This window comes from Rhincodon typus, chromosome 4, assembly GCF_021869965.1.
Source record: "Rhincodon typus isolate 14 chromosome 4, sRhiTyp1.1, whole genome shotgun sequence".
Classification (NCBI taxonomy): Eukaryota; Metazoa; Chordata; class Chondrichthyes; order Orectolobiformes; family Rhincodontidae; genus Rhincodon; species Rhincodon typus.
Genome location: NC_063335.1, coordinates 14,919,790 through 14,943,263, shown reverse-complemented (window position 1 = coordinate 14,943,263; position 23,474 = coordinate 14,919,790). Strand labels below are relative to the sequence as shown.

General features: G+C 40.4%; 1 protein-coding gene across 1 annotated transcript in view; it reads right to left on the bottom strand.

The window, feature by feature from the left end:
* csmd3b (CUB and Sushi multiple domains 3b) overlaps positions 1-23,474 on the bottom strand; it is a 1,719,816-nt gene that overhangs the window by 416,474 nt on the left and 1,279,868 nt on the right. Inside the window, 3 exon segments of the mRNA XM_048595770.1 lie at positions 2,254-2,448; positions 8,170-8,496; positions 16,814-17,027. Coding sequence (XP_048451727.1) covers positions 2,254-2,448; positions 8,170-8,496; positions 16,814-17,027 — 736 coding nt within the window.

The window sequence follows — 23,474 nt, the reverse complement described above, 5'->3', positions numbered from 1 at the left end:
ATACTTAAGAATATCAACATGACAGGAGTAGAAACTTTGAATGTTCCACTATGAATTTCATTAACTGTATTCAAAATCCATATTGGTGTAATAAATAATATCACTTCTGTAATGCAAATTAATCAATTGAAAATGATAACTGTCACTTAACCAGAATGTGTGACTTTTTTAAACCATCATAATTATGTTAACACATTGAGAAGTCGAGTTTTAACGATCAAACCCTCAAGCTTTCTCACATCAAATTAAATCATGGTCGATCTGCAGTGAAATGCTATTTATCAATATTTGTGTTCATATTCTTATCCATAAGAAAAAAGAATTTGAACTCAGTCTTGAAATCTCCATTCAAGTACCTACAATTTTGTGGAAATAGGATTCCAGAAATCCACTACTTTTGGTCTGGCAAAATTACTTCTTGTTTTCATTTCAAAAAGTTCACCTCTGATTTTAGGATGCTCCTAACTTTGAAAACTTCGCTGAATTGACTCTTTTGAAATCCTTTACCATATTGAACAGCAAATTGTATTTATTTGGCATCATAAAACTTCCAATGACATTTTATATAAGTGTCATCAAATAAAAATTGACACTGAGCAACTTGAAAAGGTATCAGGATGGATGACCAAAATCATGGTCAATAGAACCATTTCATAACTATCTTAAAGAAGGAAAGTTAGATAGGAAGGCAGAGTGGTTTAGGGAGAGAATTTCAAAACTTGATGAGTACCAATGCTGGAACAATTAAAATGAGGAATTCTTAAGTGACCAGAATGGAAATCTCAGTGTATCATAGGGGCAGAGGAGATTACAGAACCAAAGCGGGATCCAAAATCAACCAAGAATTTTAAAATTAAGATATTTCTTCATCAAGAGCCAATGAATATAGAGATGGTGGGTGAATGGAACTTAGTACATGTTAGAACATGGAAAGCAGAGACAAAAACAAAGTTGCTGGAAAAGCTCAACAGGTCTGGCAGCATCTGTGAAGGGAAAAACAGAGTTAACGTTTTGGGTCCGGTGACTCTTCCTCAGAACTGGAAAGCATAGCATTGGATAAAGTCGGGTTTACACAAAGTAGGAAGCGGGATGCTGGACTGATGTGCAATGGAATCAAGTCCAGAAGTAAGAAAGGCATGGATGAGGTTTTCATCGGCAGAAAGGCTGAAGCAGGGACACAGGGGATCATTGTCATATGGAGATTGAAACAAATGGTCCAGTTAATGGAAAGAATACATTGTTGGAAGCTTGTGTTAGGACCAAATATGACACCCAGGTGTGATGATGTGGAGGTGCTGGTGTTGGATTGGGTTGGACAAGGTCAAAATGAAAACAGTCTAACTCCAGGTTGAAACAAAGACAGATTCTAAACAAGGCCTCACACCTAAAATGCATTGTCTGACCTAAGATGTCACCTCTTGTATACAGTGAATAAACCTTTAGTTATCTTGGGGCAGTGACTTGAAAGAAATTCTGGAATTTCGATTTTAATCAATCAAAATCTGCATCTCCTTTCTAATTAATTAAAGATTTAACAGGAGGGAGTCAGCCACCATTTTAGGTTTATTTAATACATTTGCATCCATTGTATGATCGTTTGATCTTTTACTTATAAATTCTGTGCCTTGATATCTCCTCTCTCACTACATCTGAGAAAGGAGCAACGCTTAGAAAGTTAGTGTTTTCAAATAAACTTGTTGGACCATAACCTAGTATTGTGTGATTTTTTGACCTTAACCAGTTGTGAAAAATCTGGTTCAGCCTCAGATGGTTTGCCAAAGGGAGGGATGGAATCCGTTTCCACTGACCAGTACAAGATGTTAGACAAGCAGTCCAACAATGTAAAAACAGTGGAGCACTCAAGAGAAGTGGTGTTGAATTCGAGATACATCTCACCATTTGTTATTTTGATCAGATTGTCTTTGTCTGTATACTGGTTTTCAATAATTTTGCAAATGGATCCCAAATTGTTTTTGATCCTTCTTTGTTCATAGTCTCTCAACGGGCATAAAATGTGATGCAAATCAATCTCGCACCTCCCAATTCAGCATTCTTATCCACACATAATCTGTCTTTGTCTCCACATAGCCACTATTTCACATGATATACCACCCAGCCTTTCTGTGCCGTTCTTCATCTAAGTTATTCATAAAAATGGCAACAGCTGAAGCCCCAATATGGATCTCTGGAGATGATCAGTTGTCACATATTTATTACATGTTCATATTAATTTATCAAAATACATGGCAATACCTTCACATTTAGGGATTGGGCCACTCCACATGACCTTTCCATCTTTTAAAACACATGTTATGGTTTCTGTCCCTTGGGTTTTGATGAATCCTTCTTCACAGAGAACAGACACAGAACTTCCTAACTGAAAATTGTCACCAAACCGTCGACCATTAATGGGAATGCCAGGATCAGGGCACTCATTGTGTCCAAATGCTGTGCACAGAAAAGAGAGAAAATATGGTTAATCTCTTATGTTGTCATTTGAAATTTAATGTCAGCCTATTTTGAAAGGAACCTGAATAATTGTGTCTGCAAATATTCTGCAATATAGCAGATTAAACAACCAATTTCCATACAAAAATAAGGTCTCAAATGTAAAGAAACAAAGAGAACGGGATAGTTATTAATATTTAGAGAACACTGGGGTGGGAAGAGAACAATGAGAATTCATATCTACATAGCAAGCTCAGGAAACAAAGTTATCCTGTTCAGAGCTTTCTGCCAACTTTAATGCCCGGCATATCCCCCATTGCTACCAAGGCAGGGGATCAACCTTGGTTCAATAGGGAGTGCATGAGGGCATGCCATGTGCAGCATTAGGCAAACTTGAAAATGAGGTGTCAACCTGGTGAAGCCACCAAACAGGATTACTTTCACGCCAAACAGTATAAACAGCAAGTGATAGACAGAGCTAAGCAATCCCACAACCAACAGATCAGATCTAAGCTCTATATTCCTGTCACATCTAGTCATGAATGGTGGCGTATAATTAATCAACTCGCTGCAGGAGGAGACTCCACAAATATTTCCATCCTCAATGATGGAAGAGCCCAGTACATCAGTGCAAAAGGTAAGGCTGAAGCAAATGAAGTAATTTTCAGCTAGAAGTGCCAAGTGGATGATCCATCTTGGCCTCCTTCAGTGGTCCCCAACATCAGATACCAATTTTCAGCCAGTTCAATTCACTCCACAAGATATCAAGAAATGGTTGGAGGCACTAAACTTGCCACTGCCCTAGCCAATACAGTTTCAATACAGTTACAACACTAGCATCTACCTGACAATGTTGAAAATTGTCCAGGTATGTCCTGTACATAAAAAGCAGGACAAATCCAACCCAGTCAATTACCGCCCCATCAGTCTACTTTTGATCATCAGCAGAGTGATGGAAAGGTGCTACCAACAGTACTATCAAGCAACACCTACTCAGCAATACCTTGCACAGTGACAGTTTGGGTTCCACCAGAGTCACTCAGCTCTTGACCTTATCACAGGCTTGGTTCAAACATGAACAAAAGGACTGAATTACAGAGGTGAGGTGAGAATGATTGCCCTTGACATCAAGATCACATTTGATGGAGTGTGGCATTAAGGAGCGCGAGCAAAATTGGAATCAATGGGAATCAGGACAGACTCTATGCTGATTAGAGTCATACTTGACACAGAGGAAGATGGTTGTGGTTGCTGGAGGTCAGTCATTTCAGCTACAGGACATCACAGGAGAGTTCTTTGGCATTGCGTCCTAGGTCCAACCATCTTCAGTGCTTCTTCAAGGACCATCCCTTCCTCTTAAGGTCAGAGATGGGAATGTTTGCCAATGATTACCAACGTTCAGATACTGAACCAAATGCAACACGATCTGGGTAATATCCAGGCTTGGGCTGACAACTGGCAAGTAACATTCATGCCAATAAGAGACAATCTGACCAACACCTTTTGACATTCAATGGTGTTTTTTTCATTGAATCCCCACTGACCAGATGCCCACCTGGACTCACCATATAAATACAGTGGCAACAAGAGCAGGTGAGAGGTTAGGAATACTGTAGTGAGTAACTCACCTCCTAAATGTACAAAGCCTGTCCATCATCTACAAAGCAAAAGTCAGGAGTCTGATGGAATACTCTTCATTTGCCCGGATTGGTGCAGCTCCAACTGCACTCAAGAGGTTTAACACCATCCAGGACAATGCTGCCCACTTCATTGGCACTACATCCACAAACATCCATTCCCTTCACCATCAATGTTCAGTAGCAGCAGTGTGTGCTATCTACAAAATGTACTGCAGAAATTCACCAAGACTCCTCTGACAGCACCTTCCAAGCCCATGGCCACTTTCATCTAGAAGGGCAAGGGCAGTAGATACATGGGAACACCACCACTGCAATTAGCCCTTCAAGCCACTCACCATCCTGATTTAGAAATATATTGCCGTTCCCTCACAGTCACTGGGCAAAAATCCCTGAACCCCTTCCAATATGGAAATCAATCTTCAGAACGTGGCCTACAGCTGTTGAAGAAGGCAGCTCACAATCACTTTCCCCAAGGGCAACTAGTGATGGGCAATAAAGGTTTGCCAACCAGCGATGCCCATCTCCTACAATTCAAAAAAAAATTCAACAAAAAAAACACAGCTAACAAAAACAAATGGGCTAAGAATGGATCCCTGGACAGAACCTAGAAATGATGGAGTTTTTTTGGCAAAGTACAGAAGCCGTTGATTAAGATTTTCTGACACCAAACAAATAGAATTATTTTTTTTATTCATGCATGGGAAATGAAAATTGTCAATAAAGCATGTATCCCTATCCTTTAGCCTTGAGAAGTTGGTGGCACTTCTTCAGGAAGATCGGTACAAATGTTTCAGCCTTGTCTGTTGAACCAATGTGTTGGGCTCCTCCATCATGGTGAATGGGATATTTGTGAAGTTTTCCTCTCCTGTATGTATGACTACATACAGCAGCAAGTGGTGGGACTGCCGAGATTAGATCTCATCTGTTACTTGTGGAAATGCTTAGCTCTATATACAAGATTCTACTCCAATTTTCTGGCATTAAGCAGTCATCTGTTGTACCTTCACCAGTGGTACTGCATTTTTAGGAATGCCTGAGGCTGCTCCTGAACCAGAATTGATCACCCAGTTTGACTGTAATGTTAGAGTATGAGATGTACTGGGCCATGAGACTGCAGATTGTGGTTGAATACCATACAAGACGGTATTCTACCTCCAATCAATGTAATCAGAAGTAAGCAATGATCAATTCTGTGAATATTTTCATTGATAGTTGCATCTGTGACAGATTGGTGAGGATAAGATCAAGTAGGTTATTCTGTTATTTATTTATTTCCTCACCGCATGCCACATGCCCAGTTTGGTAAATTAGTCCATTTCGACTCAGCCACCCTGATCAGTAGCAATGTTCCTGATGGAAGTTTACTGAGCTATCAAGTATAGGTGACAATCACGCAGCTCAAGAGACTTCATTGGATCCAGAGTCAATATTGAGAACTCAAAGTGCAGTCCCTTCCATATCACTGTATTGTTGTTTCTGGCTGTCTTGATGGGACAGGAGATACTCAGGAATATTGATAGTGGTATCTGGTATATAGTCTATTAAGCATGATTCAGTAAGCATGACAATATTGGGCTTTTGCTTGAATAGTCTGTGGCCAGCTTTCCCAATTTTGGCACAAACCTCCAGATATTATTAAAGTCAATTTTGCAGGTTAAACTGGACAGGGTGGAGCATGAGTTATGCCAAAAGATCTGTTCATTCATTTGTTCTGCACAGCAGCTGTTAGGCTTCCTATGCCCCATCAAGCATCAGTTAAAAGTCAATCACTTTGCATCAGTCTGGAGTCACATACAGGGGCAGATTGGTCAAGATCAACAGATTTCTTCCCCAAAGAATACATAACATGGGTTTTTATAACAATTTGAGATCTTCATCATCATCATTACTGAGACTAGATTTCAATTCAAAATACATTAAGGAATCTTAATATTACACCTGTTATAACTTTGTGATTTAAATCTACATGCCAGAGCAACAGACCTGATATTGGATTTGAAGTGCAGCAATATTACTGCAATTCAACTTTTTCAACTGCATGCTCAGTGCTGAGTTCAATGTTAATTTCCTTCTAAAGAAGTTAAAAATGAACATTTTTAAATAAATTAATTAATCTTGTATTTGAAAGCAATGCTTCTGAAAACTGTCCATCTGAGTTAGGATTATGTCAGATGTTTAATGATTCAGACCTCACTCTCAAATGTGTGCACTCTTTCTTAGTTGACATTCTGCATTGGTGAAGAGGCCATCTTTTAAATAGGGAATAAAATTAAAGCCCTATTTGTCATTTCCAGTCATTTTGGTTCAATGTTTGTCATTTCCAGTCAATTTGGTCCAATGTGAAACATTTTACAGTTCAATTTGAAAAACAACAGAAGGATTCTCATGGTGTAATCACTATAAGAAAGAGATTGACTGGTTGCTGATTTCAAAATATGTTGGTGAGATCTTGCTGTAATTTGCTCTTACTGTTACATTTCAAAGCAAGTCATTTTATGGTGAATCTTCCCATCAGCAATTTCCACAGTATAAATATAAAATAAAGTGAAGCCAATTGAGAGTTGATAGCCACTACATAAAAGTAAGTGTTGTTTTCCTATCACAGTTATTAGTTCTTTCATTGGATTATGTCATATTGCAAGCAACATTCAACAATTATATCTCCACATATTCACATTCTGAAATGGATGAACAAAATATGGAAGAACACTGGAAATTCAAATGCTGAAACTACAAAGTAGATGAGGCAACTCTGATGGGAAAATATCAGTGACTCTTCTTTGAATGTCTTGAGGAAGGGTTACACTCAAAATATTATTCTAATCTTTTCTTCAATTGATGCTAAATTATCAGTTTTCATTTTAAACAAAATCAGCAATGTAAATTCATAGACTCAGAGATTCATAGGGTTTGGAAGTTTTGAGCTTTAGGGAGAGGTTGAATAGACTGAGGCTATTTTCTCTGGAGTGTCGGAGACTGAGGGGTGATCATATAGAGGTTTATAAATCATGACGGGCATAGATACGCTGAGTAGACAAAGCCTTTTCCCCAGGTTGGGGGAGTCCAAAACTAGAGATAATAGGTTTAAGGTGAGAGGGGAAAGATAAAAGGGGCTTAAGGGCAATCTTTTCACACAGAGGGTGGTGTGTATATGGAATAAGCTGCCAGAGGAAGTGGTGGAGGCTGGTACAATTACAACATTTAGAAGGCATCTGCATAGGTACATGAATCGGAAAGCTTTAGAGGGATATGGGCCAAATGCTGGTAGATGGGAGTAGCTTAATTTAAGATATCTGGTTGGCTGGATGAGTTGGACCAAAAGGTCTGTTTTCATGCTGTACAACTCTATGACTCTGTAACACCACTGATATTAAATGTAAGTCAACTTGACAAATGTCAAAGTTAATATAATTTAATAGAATACAGTCATACTACTAATAACCTTTTATTGATAGCTCCAACATAATTAAAGACCTTAGAAATATATTGTGCATTGTACTCTGCAATAGTATCGGTGCCTAGTCAATTACCTGATTGAGTGCAATCTTTGGTTTCTCAATTACCAACCACTGCAACTGCAATTATGTAATAATTAAGCACACAGTCACACTTACACAAACGGAGGATGTAAGCTAAGGGAACAATGATGGGAAGGAAGATGCTATATAACACATTTCTTCGGGATAGCATCTAAATGACCAAGCACACATACCATTTCTGAAGATTCTTAAGCGGAAGCCAGGTAAATGTATGATGGAAAAAGAATAAAAGATTTGCTGGTAGGATTAGATAAGTGAGAGGAGGCTTGAATGACATATTATCACAAGCATTGACTAGTCAGAATGAGCAACTTCTTTCTCTGATGCCAACTGAGGTACTATTATTGATTGTCACTTTTCTTTCTATCCAAAGCTGGTGGCATCATTGCAATTGTGTGAAAATGTTTGCAAAATTACAATTATTTCTACTGCCTATTGAAATTTTTAAAAAAATTAAACCAAATTTCAATGTCAAGAGTTTGCAGGTGAATAAATGAGGTACGTCTGTTATGTGTTGAATCAATTTAGAAAAGTAAACATACTGCTATATGTGATGTTAAATCCTCGTCCAGACATGGAGTGGTCAGCCTGAAATTCCAGACGTAGAATGTGACCATTACTGGTGAGATGTGAAGGAACTTCTGAACCACTAAATGTTCCCAGCAGAGGCGAATCAACTGATTCCCCATCTTTAACAGCAAGGAAGTCAAACTGAGATTCCAAGTCAAAATCATTGAAAGAAAGGTGAATCCGACTCCCTCGGACTGCAACAATTAGCCAGACACAGTTCATATTATTGCTATAGCCCTCAGGATAGTCCGGTGACAGTACTGTTCCAACTGGTGCCGTGAAGTTAGACAAACAAGGAACTGTAAACATAAGATCAAACAGGTTACATTCAAAAAAGCAGCACGTTTGAACTCTTAGTAAATTGGAAGCATTCATTCAAAAGGAAACATTATCATGTCAAGTATTTGTTTTAAATGGCACCATACTATTTTACTGAATAATTCAGTGTTGATAACACAATAAAGTTGAAGATATTGTACTCGGATAATACGGTTAGTTGAAATAATGACTATCAAGTTGTCCGTGTAAAGGCAACAGTCGATAAAATAACATACATCTCAGCTCCTTGAAATACAACTTCAAGATTAACTTGCTTGTTTTTCACATTATCTCCACAAGCTAGAAACAGCTGATAGCACACAAATAGAATAATGCTATCCCATGCTGCTTTATTGTTAAACTACCATGTCGAGCTCATTACAAAATTGCCCATTTCGGAAGCAGCAAAACTGTCAAAAATGATCCAATCAATCAATCATAGGTTACTACCTTTTCCATGTGATGTAGTGTATATCCAACTTCAAGGATAGCTACACCTGGAATTTGCAGTTTTAACAGAATAAATTGTCAGCGGCAGATAATGTTGAAACTTAAATTTGGCAATGCCTGCAGCCTTATTCACGTATGCAGAAATCATAATGAAAGTAAAATTTGAAGCATGAATCAATCCTTTATATTTATTGTGAATGCATTCTGGGTTTAAGGAATTCTTGTTTTAATTGGCTTTATAAACAGCAAACAAAACAAACAAAAAAAGGTCCTTGGCTGCATTTTAAGTAACTTTTATTCATAAATACAGTACAATAAAATGAGAATGAGTCAGAATAAGTCATAAACAATTGAAATACTCTAAATTGGTTCTTCAGTAACAGCAAGTAAAAAGTTAGCTAAGATAATGCATCAGTCACAAGGCATGGATGAATCCAATGGCACTGCAAGTTGGAACAAAACTCTTTCACAACTACAACCCGCACTATATCCAGTATAGACATATGGCAAGAAAATTTACTCCCTCTGATGGCTATTAATGGGCTTAAGTTAAATTAGTTTGGACAGCTTAAGACAATTCAGAGCAGGCATGATTCTATACCATAGATCTCCCTTCACAATTAAAAATTGGCACAAAACCAGTCTTCTTACAGCCTGTGACTTAAAGTCATATATATGTACTATGGAAAAGCAATTTAGTTTAATTTGACTTTTGATTTAAAACGTGCAAAAACTAAAAATTAGAAGTCACAGTTTACATGTAAAGAAATGCAAATTATTTTAGTAACGTCTTATGAAACCCAGGAGCATTGGTTTCACTGGAACAAAGTGGACTTTAGCACAGGTAAAACTGTTCCAGTAAAATGCTTCATTTATGAATCAGCTGAATGCACAACTACAATAAAGCTTGAGAGATAGCAGGAACTGCAGAATCTGAGATAACAAGGTGTAGAGCTGGATGAACACAGCAGGCCAAGCAGCATCAGAGGAGCAGGAAGGCTGACGTTTTGGGTCTAGACCCTTCTTCAATATCCCATGTGATTATTATCACCATAGAATCCCTACAGTGTGGAAACGGGCCCTTCGGCCCAACAAGTTCACACCAACCCTTGGAGCATCCCACCCAGACCCATCCCCCTATAGCCTACACATCCCCGAACACTACAGGCAATTTACTATGACCAATCCGTCTAGATTACACATCTTTAGACTGTGGGAGAAAACCCATGCAGACACAGGGAGAATGTGCAAACTCCACACAGACAATCACACGAGGGTGGAATCGAACCTGGGTCCCTGGCACTCTGAGGCAGTAGTGCTAACCACTGAGACACCGTGGCATCCATGAGTTCACTTGCTGCTTATTCTAGAGATTCAGAAGTAAACCAGTGTTGCACTGATCTATATTATTGGACTTGAACACTGTGTGGAGTTCGAAACACAAACAAATCAACCGTCATCTTATTGAATGGCCATGTTGACTTGAGGGGCCGAGTAAATTTTTGCTGCTCCTATTTCATATGTTTGTCTCTATGCTCATAATAGGTCAGAGACTCAGACGTAAGAGTGAACCCATAGACTCGAATGCAGGTGCGAAACAGGTCCACAAATGCTGCACTTTTTTTTTTCCCCCTGGAAAAACAAATTGCACTCTGCCTTAAAGATCCCGTAGTGTTGTATAAGACAGTTGGCCTGAAAGAGACTTAACTTAGAAGGTTGTAATAATTCTGCCCACTGATTTATAATGACTATATGTGACAGGAGCTTGTTAGTTGCTCAGTAAACTCTTCGGTTAATCAGTTCAACTGCCTATAGCCATGTACCATATACCAGGTTACTATTTCTTAGGAGATAACAATGCATCTTCTTTAGTGTTAATGCAGTTAACTAATATTGTTAGTGTAACCAATTACCTTTTATGATATGACAAACTAGTTCTTATTACTCAAGTTAAGTGTCTTCTGCTGAACACTTATTCATGGCTCATCCTTCATCACTTGATATGAATACGGCACATAGATGAACATTACAGAAAGGGTTGGTTTCAGTAAATCTACTCAAAGAAGATCCTAACAGAACCAGTTATGAGCTACAGGTAGACAGGGTGGTTAAGAAGGCGTTTAGCACACGCCTTCATTGCTCAGACCTTTGAGTATCACAATTGGGACGACATTTTGAGGTCATGCAGGATGATGGTGAAGTCTCTTCTGGAGGACTGGGTGCAGTTCTGGTTGCCCTGACTCATAACATATTCTATTTCCATGCAGCATTTTTGCAAAGCAGGAAAGCATTGAATGTAAAACTCAGAGTCATCTTTTCTGAGGTTGGTACCCCAATTGTGAGAACCACAGGACACTTATATTTCTTCCCATTATTTTTATGTGTTGGTGAAGGCTTTAGAAATCCTAAAATAAAGCACTCTTCTTTGGAGAGAGCATAACACTTGGCTGAGGGGTTGATAACATTCTGAAAAGGAAGTCTGAATCCTTTTTTCCACCTTCAGATGTTCAGTATGCAATGCCATATTGTGACATTTTATGACATCGTATTGTAGGTTTTATTGTAGTGTTTCATTATAAGACTCTGCCCTACAAAGTTAAAAAGAGCATTACATTGACTGCTAATGTGAGTGTGTTGACATGCATTGCAGTACCTTTTCTACTGGAGAAAGTGACATAATGAGTTCAAGATGTAGGAAATTGTGCTTAGAAACTCTCCTTGTCATTTCAGCAAAGTTAAATATCTATACAACTCTGACTGTGAAGAAGAACTCCCCTCTTTTTGGTAAATAAATTCAAGAACTTGCTTTCGTCTGCAGGTTGATGGGAACTCTATTTTGGACGCCATCTCTTCTTTCAAGTTAATGCTGTTGCAGTTGTAATAGTGTTTGGATTGCAGTGGTGATTTTGAATTTTTGGTTGAGTTCGAAAAACTGTCAGTGCAGTCTGCTGATACTGCTGTTCAGTGTTAAAAACTGATAGCCTTAAAATGTTGCAATATCATCTTCTGCTTTTGTTGTTAGTTCAGAGCACATGCTTGATTTTCTTCAACACAACAGAATAACCACCTAACAAATTAATTATTTTTCAATGGACACTTTGTTTTGCACCACCAATGACACATTTTTGAATGCAAAACTTATTGTCACAGGTTTAGCTTGAACTAAACTTGTTTGTAATATAGAGACAACAAGGTGCAGAGCTGGATGAACACAGCAGGTCAAGCATCATCATAGGTTCTGCTCCTATGATGCTGCTTGGCCTGCTGTGTTCATCCAGCTCTGCACCTTGTTGTCTCGGATTCTCCAGCATCTGCAGTTCCTGCTATCTTTGTTTGTAATATAATTGTTATTGTGCTTTCATCTCTCCTGCACATAGTGGATACCAGGTGAGTGACTGTGGAGAATGCATGGGGAGCACAGGCAGCCTGACAATACACATTGATGGCACAGGCTGTCTCAGTGGTTATTTTGTGGTCTGAGGTCTGTAGGATGGGGGTGAGCGGTGACAGAGGTCTGAGAATCAATGGAAAGGCACTCTATCTACCTCAGCTCAGCACTTGGACACCTCCTGCACTCCACTGTGACTCACAAGCTGTGCCATAAAACCAAATACTATGTGAAGAGAAAACAAAAGGCCAATGGGTCATGGAGGATACGAAAGTGTGAAGTCTCATTTACTGGACCTACACAAAAACTTTCTCCCATGAATTCAAATCTCACTAATGTGAAAGGATGGTCATTTAAAAGAAAATCCAAAATTAAAAATTGGTAGAAACACCGTTGATCATAAAATTATCTAACAAGATCAGCAATGTTTTAATGCCAGAGAAAACTCTTATCCTTACTCAGTCTGGCAAGCATGAATTCCAATCCATTAACAATATGGTCGATTGAAGTGGATTTGTAAGTCAATTAGTTGTACATTCTCAAGGCAACTTGGAATGGACACATTCTGAAAATTAATTTGAGATGAATGGCTTTCATCGACCAATTAAATTTCTCATTGCTGGCTCCCAGTTGGATCAGAATATTTCATACACAATACTGAGAACCGGTTGCAACAGCTGAATTAACATCAGAAATTTGAATTATTGAATCAGGATAATTTGATGATTCAAGCTTTATGACACATTTATTTGTTTCTCTGACACTGTATGCAGCACGGCTCTTTGTTGTACTTGGGATACACAACCAGAACTTTGACAGCCCTGTCCTCACATGCTATAGTGTATCATTATGCATTGTAATGCAATACACAGAGGATTACAAAAAAAAGTAGTCTCAGATGAAATGCTACCCTAATAGCTCCTTGTAACTTGGGCCCCACAAAATGCAGGTGATATGAATGGCATGCAATGTGCCAACTACTTTAAAAGGGAATGAAGAGTGCAGTGACTCAAAAATAAAATGTGAATCCAAGGGGTGGGTTTTGTTGAGGTCCGTGGTCCCTATGAGGTCCGACCTAAAAGTTGAGGCTACCCTGTCTCAAGTTTATCTCACAGTTCATGAGCAATTATCAAGGCTCCTGTCTTTATAATGGGTGACAGGCTTCACTGAAGTTTCCAACTGATCAAAAGGCTGTTGGCTTCTTGTTCCTTTGAGCCTCAGTGGGAGAGGTGGGCACTGCTAGGACTGCAAACAGCTGAGTAACCCAGACCTTCACAGCAAGATAAGTAGGGTTTGCAGTCACCAGGGTCAATCAGGCAAGCCTGGGAAATGGGGTAAGTGGATTGGCTTGGCTTGTGAGGGTAGTTGGATTGTTCCTGCATGGATGACCATTGACACAATGAAGCCCCTTCATGAACAACAGAGTGCTCAATAAAAAACAAAGTCCTTCTGCGATCAAACTCACAGCAAGACAACCAGGATTTGTCACATGGTCTCCAAACGTAGCGCACATACCACATAAATTCCACCATTTACCTCTGGGTGTGAGGGCTTCCCTGTACTTTGACCTAACATACCATTGAGCTCATGTCAATATGCTCATTTCTGAATCCAACAGACCACAAGATATAGGAGCAGGAGTAGTCACTCAGCACATTCAACGTGTTTATATCTTATCTGATGATTCTCAACTCCATTTTCCTTCCTCCACCCAATAATACTTGATTTCCTTGCTGATTAAAAATCTGTCCAACTCAGCCTTGAATGTGCTTAAAGACCGAGCCTGAGCAGACCTCTGTGGCAAAGAGTTCCACAGGTTCACACTATCCTTGGAGAGAAGCAATTTCTCCCCATCACTCCTTTAAATTTGTGACCCTTTATTCTGAGATTATGCCCTCTGGTCCTAGACAATAGAATATAGAACATAGAACAGTACAGCACAGTACAGGCCCTTCGGCCCACAATGTGGTGCCGAACATTTACTCTAAACCTAAGGTCTATCTAACCTCCACCCCTACCTTACACTATCATCCATATGCCTATCTAATAGCTGCTTAAATTCCCCTAATGAGGCTGACTCCACTACCCTCTCAGGCAATGCATTCCACGCCCAACCACTCTCTGAGTAAAGAACCTACCTCTGACGTCTCCCCTGTATCTACTTCCACTCACTTTAAAACTATGCCCCCTTGTAATAGCTACCTCCACCCTCGGAAAAAGTCTCTGGCTGTCTACTCTATCTATACCTCTGATCATTTTGTACATCTCTATCAAGTCACCTCTCATCCTTCGTTGTTCTAAAGAGAAAAGCCCTAGCTCTCTCAACCTTTCCTCGTAAGACCTTCCCTCCATTCCAGGCAACATCCTGGTTAATCTCCTCTGCACCTTTTCCAACGCTACCACATCTTTCCTGTAATGAGGCGACCAGAACTGGACACAATACTCCAGATGTGGCCAAACCAGGCTTTTGTATAGCTGGAGCATAACTTCACGGCTCTTGAACTCAATCCCTCTATTAATGAAAGCTAACACACCATGCGCCTTCTTAACAACTCTATCCACCTGGGTGGCAGCTTTCAGGGAACTGTGGACATGAACCCCAAGATCCCTCTGTTCCTTCACACTGCCAAGAATCTTTCCAAGAATCAATACTTGCTATCCTGTTCTGCAAGTCCCATAACCTGGACCTCCAACTTCCTTCATATTTTGTTTTTAAAAAGAAAAGGAAGGAAAACAGTATTAAAGTTTCACACAGTATACAATATTGGAAAGGTGTCCTCCGCATTGGCATAAACACTAAGATGGATTTCAGAGGTGGTCTCAGGTTTGACCCAACACTCCTTATCACAGTTCTAGATTGGGATTCCCTTCTAAACGTCTCCAGCTCCTGACATTAAAACCTAACCTTTTGCTGTCCTACTGTGTCTTTATGTGGCAGAGTATCAAAACTTATCTGAAAATGGTTCAAAGACTCATAGAATCCTGACAGTGTGGAAGCAGGCCATTTGACCCATTGAGGTACCAGTGACCCTCCAAAGAGCATTCCACCCAGACCTAACCCATCTCCGCAACCCTGCATTTCTCATGGCTAACCCACCTAAGCTTGCACATCCCTGGATATTATAGGCAATTTAGCATGGCCACTCCACCTAACCTGCACATCTTTGGACAGAGGGAGGAAACTGGAGCACCCGGAGGAAACCCACTCAGACACGGGGAAAATGTGAAAACTCCACACAGACAGTCACTCAAGGCTGAAATCAAACTTGGGTCCTTAGTGCTCTGAGGCAACAGTGCTAACCACTGAGCCACTGTGCTACCCTTCGATATTTCACATTAAAGTTGGTTTTGTTCAGATTACACTGGAAATGTTTGTGGCAATATCAGCCATAACCAGGGTGCCCACTTAGTTTATACATGAATAATAGTCATTTGGGGAGGTATATCAACACAAAATCAGTTCCTGTACAAATTATTATTTTCAGATGTTAGACACAAGTGGGATGTTAAAGGACTGTCAAAACACAGGACTTGTTTGAAACATGTTGTGGTTTCATTATTTTGCTATAACTTAGATCATGCTGCAAATGTTCAAGAGAAGTGGGAGGTAATCTGTTTCCAGTCTACTGCTAATGGAGTTCTATCACCATCTGTTGAACACAGCTAAAGTCATGGATGGTCTGATTTTATTCCCTTCCTCACGGCAAAAAGAACTGTGTTCTGCTTAATGTTTCACTCTAACACCAACTCCCACACCAAGACTAATGCCGACTCTTCATAGCACCAGTCAATTAATAGAACACTATCATGCTAATTCTTACATTCTTCATCTAAATTGTCTCATTTTTTACCCTGTCAATTTTCTTGAATTCAAGATAGTAAATAAATTTGATGGGACATTTTCCCATTAGAACGGTTTTCTCTGGTTATTTTACCAGAGTGGCTGGCGTTCATTTGAAACAAGAGAGGAATAGTCAGGCAATTTAACTGCAGAAAGCTTCAAAGATAAGCCCTCCTCTGTCCTCAGTCAGAGTTCACACTTCTGTACTTGCATTGAGATAGTGATCGTTTGTAACATCCTTGACAATTTACACTGCCTAAAGCAGGAACTCTGAAGCAAACTGGGCTGTTCACAATTGATGGGAATCTAATCTGGTACTTTAATCTATTCACTGGTTATCTAGTTAAGCTAGTGGGGCTCTCAACCCTAACTTCTTTCAAAGTTGAATTTAAAGTTGATTAAAAATGGTGTCAACTACTTCAGTAATATATGAGTCTGAAGGTGCTGATAGACTGATCATTGTCGTGAATATATCCAGGTGACCCAAAAGAAGTGCTCTCTGGAAAACTGCAGATAAGACAAAATTACATCTCATGGGAAAAGATTTAAGTTTATATTGCAATGGCTCAAGACAAAACTAAAGAGCGCTTAATATAAAAGCTGAAAATATGATACTCACAGATGCAAATCGGTACATTTGCTGACCACTGGTTGTTGTCTTGACAGAGAAGGGATTTTTCTCCTATCAGCTCAAATCCAGATTGGCACTGAAATCTCAAAATGTTCCCATTGGAGAATCCATCTGTATCACGTATGCCATATAATGGAGTTCCAGGATCACCACAACTCTCCTCATCAATTTCTGTGTAAAATAAATGGAATTTTATGCACCACTATTTATAGAATGAGTTCATAGAACCCCTACAGTGTGTAAACAGGTGTTTTGGCCCAACAAGTCCACACTGACCCTCATTGCATCCTACCCAGGCCCATCCCACTAATCCCTGTGGGAAATTTAGCAAATCCACCTAGCCTACACACCTTTGGACTATGGGAGGAAATCAGAACACCTAGAAGAAACCCCATGCAGACACAGGGAGAATGTGCAAACTCCACACAGACAGTTGCCCAAGGGTGGAATTGAACCTAAGACCTGAGTGCTGTGAGGCAGCAGTGCTAACCACTGAGCCACCATGCTGCCCCATTGATGAGGCACAGATTTTACATTGGTAATTTGTTTTAGCATCATTTAATTTCATACATTCCATACTTCTCATCAGTAACTATTTCAAGCTAAACCAGACAATTGGCAAACTTTGTCATACTTAGCCCAGAGATGAACTTTCGACAACAAATCTGTACATTATTTACATGACAGTAACTGGGATGATGACAGTCGATGAAATACAGAATAAATAGAAAGTTACTTTTAAATGATTTTGCCACAGTATGTTTTTATTCATACAACATAATGCACCTGAATACTTTATGACTGATTTAACAAATTTTCTTATGCCCATTTCCCATGCCACAAAATGGTTTATTTATTAAGACTAAGAAAAGACAATTAAATAATTCAAGGCAAGCCTACATTGCATTATTCTGTACTGTACAGTAGCACCATGATTATTGATGCAAGTTAAATTGTTAATTATCTCTCACTAAGAGGAACACTGTTCATTGTTTGAGAGAGTAACCAGGGTTACTATGAATTGAGCTAACTTATAGTTCAGTTCAATTTTACACCAAGGCATCTGACAGCTTTAAAAAAGTCAAAGCGATACAAAAATGTAGAAAATACGTTGACAGATCTAATTCTCAGAACTGAGAGGTGCAACTGAAAGTTCATAGATTCTAAGTAGAGCCACACACTTGTTAATGCTGACTTTCAACCCATGTTCCATTTGAGCAATTGTCCTCACTGAAAGCATGGGATTAGTGAGTTCAGTGTCCAAAGAAATCACAGGAACAAAATATGAATCTTGAGCCCACACTTGTTAGGAGAGGTAATTACTAATTAGCCAAAGCTATGCTCATCTCCTTATCATGGACATTGGATGGGCTGTTGATGCTGTAGATTCAGAGAGATAGCAGCACTTGAGCTTCAGGGGCCCCACAAGGAGCAGTAAAATGAGCTAAGAAAGACTGAGACTGCAACGAGAACATTAACATAGAGCTGCCTTCAGAATTGTTGATGAAATGCGAGATCATTGAGAAGGAACTCCCCACGCAAAACAGAGGATGTGAGTGGAAGGGGAAGTTCTCCAGTTGACTAGGATCAGCCATAGGTGCAGTCTTCTATGTCCACTTCCTGTCAATGGGGCATGCAGATTACGTCTTCAAAGACCCTCCAATGAGCTGGAAGTCTCCGAGAGCCAAGTGGCCACTCTTTAGGCAGCAAATAGGCTACTGTAACTGGGGCCTGAATCACTACAATTACCTGCCACCTCCATTGCTGATCTGATTCATCACTCACCATATGAAATGTCCCCGGGTGTATACCCCTGCCTCTCATTTCATCCCAACAGGACTATAGAATCTTGCTTCAAGGTAGTTTTTATGGCGGAAGTGTCGGAGGATGATGCATTAGGTCCGCAGGTTGGTGGGGTGGTATGTGAGGACGAGGGGAATTCTGTTTTGGTTGTTATTGCAGGGACAGGATGTGAGGGATGAGTTGCGGGAAATATGAGAGACACGGTCGAGGGTGTTCTGGACCACTGAGGGGGGGAAGTTGCGGTCCTTGAAAAACGAGGACGAGGACATCTGAGATGTTCGGGAGTGGAATGCCTCATCCTGGGAGCAGATGCGGCGGAGGCGAAGGAATTGGGAATAGGGGATGGCATTTTTGCAGGAAGGTGGGTGGGAGTAGGTGTATTCTAGGTAGCTGTGGGAGTCAGTGGGCTTGAAATGGATATTGGTTTCCAGGTGGTTGCCAGAGATGGAAACAGAGAGGCCCAGGAAGGAGAGAGAGGTATCAGAGATGGTCCAGGTGAACTTAAGGTTGGGGTGGAAGGTGTTGGTGCAGTGGATGAACTGTCCGAGCTCCTCATGGGAGCATGAGGCGGCGCCGATACAGTCATCACTGTAGCGGAGGAAGAGGTGGGGGATAGGGCCAGTGTAGCTACGGAAGAGGGATTGTTCCACATAACCTACAAAGAGGCAGGCATCACTTGGGTCCATGCGGGTACCCATGGCCACCTCCTTTGTCTGTAGGAAGTGGGAGGAATTGAAAGGAATTGTTGAGGGTGAGGACGAGCTCGGCTAAGCGGATAAGGGTGTCAGTGGAGGGGGACTGGTCGGGCCTGCGGGACAGGAAGAAGCGGAGGGCCTTTAGGCCATCTGCATGGAGAATGCAGGTGTATAGGGACTGGACGTCCATGGTAAAGATTTTTATGGTGGAAGTGTCGGAGGATGATGCGTTGGATCCGGAGATTGGTGGGGTGTTATGTGATTTTTTATGGCCGAAACGTCAGCTTTCCTGCTCCTCTGATGCTGCTTGGCCTGCTGTGTTCATCCAGCTCTACACCTTGTTATCTCAGATTCTCCAGCATCAGCAGTTCCTGCTATCTATAAAATCTAACCCATTGCTTTATTGTTTTGTTTAAAGCATGTTTATTGCTTTGTTAATCTTAAGAATGGAAATAGTTCATAACATTTGTACCAAATTCAGCAAATTACAAAAAATATTCATGCCTTCTGTTCCATCTCTTTACACCACAACCCAGTCTAACAGCCACCCTTCACCAAGACTTCTGTGATCTTCTAATTCTGTTCTTGTATACAATCGTGCATGGGTTTCACTAGTCCTCAACTCAACGTTTCCATAATCAATGGATCTTCTTATGCCATTTCTGTCAATTCAGCATGACGCCACAAAACAGCACGGTTTCCCCTCTTCTCCCTTATTTTGAAGGGATAACTCACCCCTAGGTGTTTAATGTTTTAAGGAAGACCTGTGGTTTGGGTTATGGTCGGAATCATAGAATCCCTACAGTGTGGAAGCAGGCCATTCGGCCTATCGAGTCCACACCAACCCCCTGAAGAGCATCCCACCCAGACCCATGCCCTACCCTTTCCCTGCATTTCCCTAGATACTATGGACAATTTAGCATGGCCAATCCACCTAACCTGCACATCTTTGGACTGTGGGAGGAAACCGGAGCACCCAGAGGAAACCCACACAGACACAGAGAGAATGTGCAAACTCCACACAGATAGTCATCCGAGGCTGGAATCAAACCTGGGTCCCTGGCGCTGTGAGGCAGCAGTGCTAACCTCCGAACCACCGTGCTGCCCTGCCACCAGGATACATGAACACCATTTCATAGTAAAACGGCATGACCAACTTTCCCTCGTTTCAATACACTTCAACATAGAAGGACATCAGTTTAACTGAGACAAAGTTACAGTACTCGGACAAGCAAAACAAAGACAAGCATAAGAATTCCTGGAGGCCTGGTTTTCAACTACTGGTGCGATAAACAAACATATTGAAATAGACCCCACCTACATACCACTACGGAAGAAACCGGAAACAAGACTGCCCAACATGACAGACTGGACCATATAAGTTCACAGCAGAACAGAAAAACAGCACTTCAATGGAGGCTACACAGTACTAATGATGTCACCTAGAAGGGAGATTAAACATTTGCACAAAAACTAGTCAGCCTGGCGAACCAACCAATAACTCCCTTGATCACCCAAATCTGGTCCATTCTTTGGTTGCCCCCAAAGCTCTTCATCTTCCCATGGTACATTTCCATGCAAGTGTGTAGGAGATGCAGCATTTATACTGTAACTCCTCCTTTCTCACCACATAAAGGACAAACACAAGTGAAAAAGTGATTTACTTGAACTTCTTTCAATTTTTAACTTTGCATATACTGCTCACAATATGGTCTACCCTGCAAATAGGAGGCCAAATGCAGACTGATTTGTGGAATACCTGCATGGAGCATGCAATCAATCATGATTACAAGTTTCCTGTCACTGATCATTTTAATTCTCTAGCTGGCACTGACTCAGAACTCTCTGTCCTTAATCTTATCCAACATTCCAATGAAACTTAATGTCAGCCCAAGGAATGGCACTTCAGTTTTTGACTGCTTACTTTGTGGTTGTCTAGGTTCAAAACTGAGGCAACAACTTTAGCTTATAACGCTCTGCCCTAATTTTCATACATCCATTTTTAATAGGTTTCTGTTTGGTACTCCTAATTGTCTCATTTTCCCCTTCCTTTTTTCCCTTTGGGCAGCAACTATACATGATTCTGCCGCTTGTACCTCCTCCAGACACACCTTTTGTTCCATTACTTATTCCATAACCATTCCGTTTGGCTCTATGAACCTAATCTGCTATTTGATCTCTCTTGTCTTTGATCTTTCAAAATATCTTCCATTCTGTTCTTCCGTCCACAGACACCCCACTTGCTGCCCTTAAACAATGATTGATAAAAGTAAATAAGACCAAAGCTGTTAATGCAGCCAATGTGAAAGAGGAACCACTCCACATGAATGCTTTTGGCTGAGTCCCTGCAAATATATTCTTTGGAGCTTCATGAAAGCAAAATGGACAGTAGCCTCCCAAAATCCTCTGACCTCCTGCACTGAGGCTACTTCTAATGCTCTGATAGGCTCTTAAATATTGCATGGGGCCCTTGCAGCAAATTGTTAAGAGATAAGTTTATTTTTACTTACCTTACTGGCTACCTGCTGTGGATAGGTGGGCAGTCACTGCCACAGAGAATGCACAACTGGCAAAATCCACTGCAGTTGTGAACAGGGGGAAATGAAGGACATAGGTCCAAATTGCCTCCATCCAAACCATCCACCTAACTACCTCCAAAAACATTTCCAGATCCTGAAGGTTGTGGCCAATGTTCTGACTATAGATCACAGGAAAATGGAATAAAGCAAGTTTAAAAATTGCAAGACATAGTAGGAACTGCAGATGCTGGAAAATCTGAGGTCACAAGGTGTAGAGCTGGATGAACACAACAGGCCAAGCAGCATCATAGGAGCAGGAAGGCTGACGTTTTGGGCCTAGACCCTTCATCAGATGATACTTCATTTTTGACCCTTCATTTTTCTGATGAAGGATCTCGGCCCGAAATGTCAACCTTCCTGCTCCTCTGATGCTGCTTGGCCTGCTGTGTTCATCCAACTCTACACCTTGTTATCTCTTTAAAAATTGCAAGCCTCCTAATAACTGGTATTAAATGACAACCGGCTGAGTTGTATCACAGCTCCAGTCTGTGTTTCTCAATGGTGGCACAAATCAAAAGAAAAATGGAGCAAATAAAGAAATTTGGAAATTATTTCCGGTCAGCTCTTCTCCTTCTCCACCACCACCACCTTCCACCACCGCCCATCCAATTCCCAGAATGTCTATGTTGTCTAATTTCTAACAGGGGCCCCATGCCTTAGATTTTTGCCATTCCAGCTATTTATTGATTCTTGTACCAAACACCAACATTCCTTTTGATTCTTGAGCTTTGTAACAAGAGGAAATATGACTGGTAGGGGTCCTATTCCAAACTAGGAACAGAAGAGATTGAATTAAATATAGATTTTTAACAAAGATCCATAAAGTATGGAAGGATAAGCAGTTTGCATGTGGCCCATGGAGCATTCATAATAGTAATGCTGGTATATGTAGTTCTTATTTTAATTTATGGCTTCATTAAATTAGTATTGATCAACAGTGATAAGAAGAAGAATTATTGTATTTTTTGCACATACAATTTCAAAGCTGTATACTTGTACAATTACTAATATATTTACTTTATCAACTCACTTGCTAACACAGCCAACAGATAATAAAGAGCACTAGCTTGTACAGTGCAAGTTTTCACATCTACAGCATATGATTCAATCGAAGATACTGAAAGCCATGAATGTACTGGTATCTGTGAACGGAAGTATTTCACACCTGGCAAAACGAATATGCCATGGTCAAAATGAAAGAAAAAGATTGACAGAAAATCAATTCTTTAAATTTCCTGCAAGCAGTGAATTGGCCTGAAATTATTAGATCAATCATAATCTTCAAAGTTTTTGGAGACAATACACAGGATTTCACACTCTAGTCATATTATAGAACTGTATACAGCCATGTTTTGCTGCCTGAGGGATGGTATTTATTAGAAAGGTTGTGTCTACACTCTGGTAAGTAAACATCCACAGGCTTTATTTGGGATATCATTATGTAAACAGAGGGTAAGAGAGGACAACCTTTAGGAATCCTATAAACACACAAGTCCTGGTTTTAACTTGTTGGCTGACACTGATGATATGGTTTCTAACTATGTTAGAATACCATCATGCTACACCTGCCCT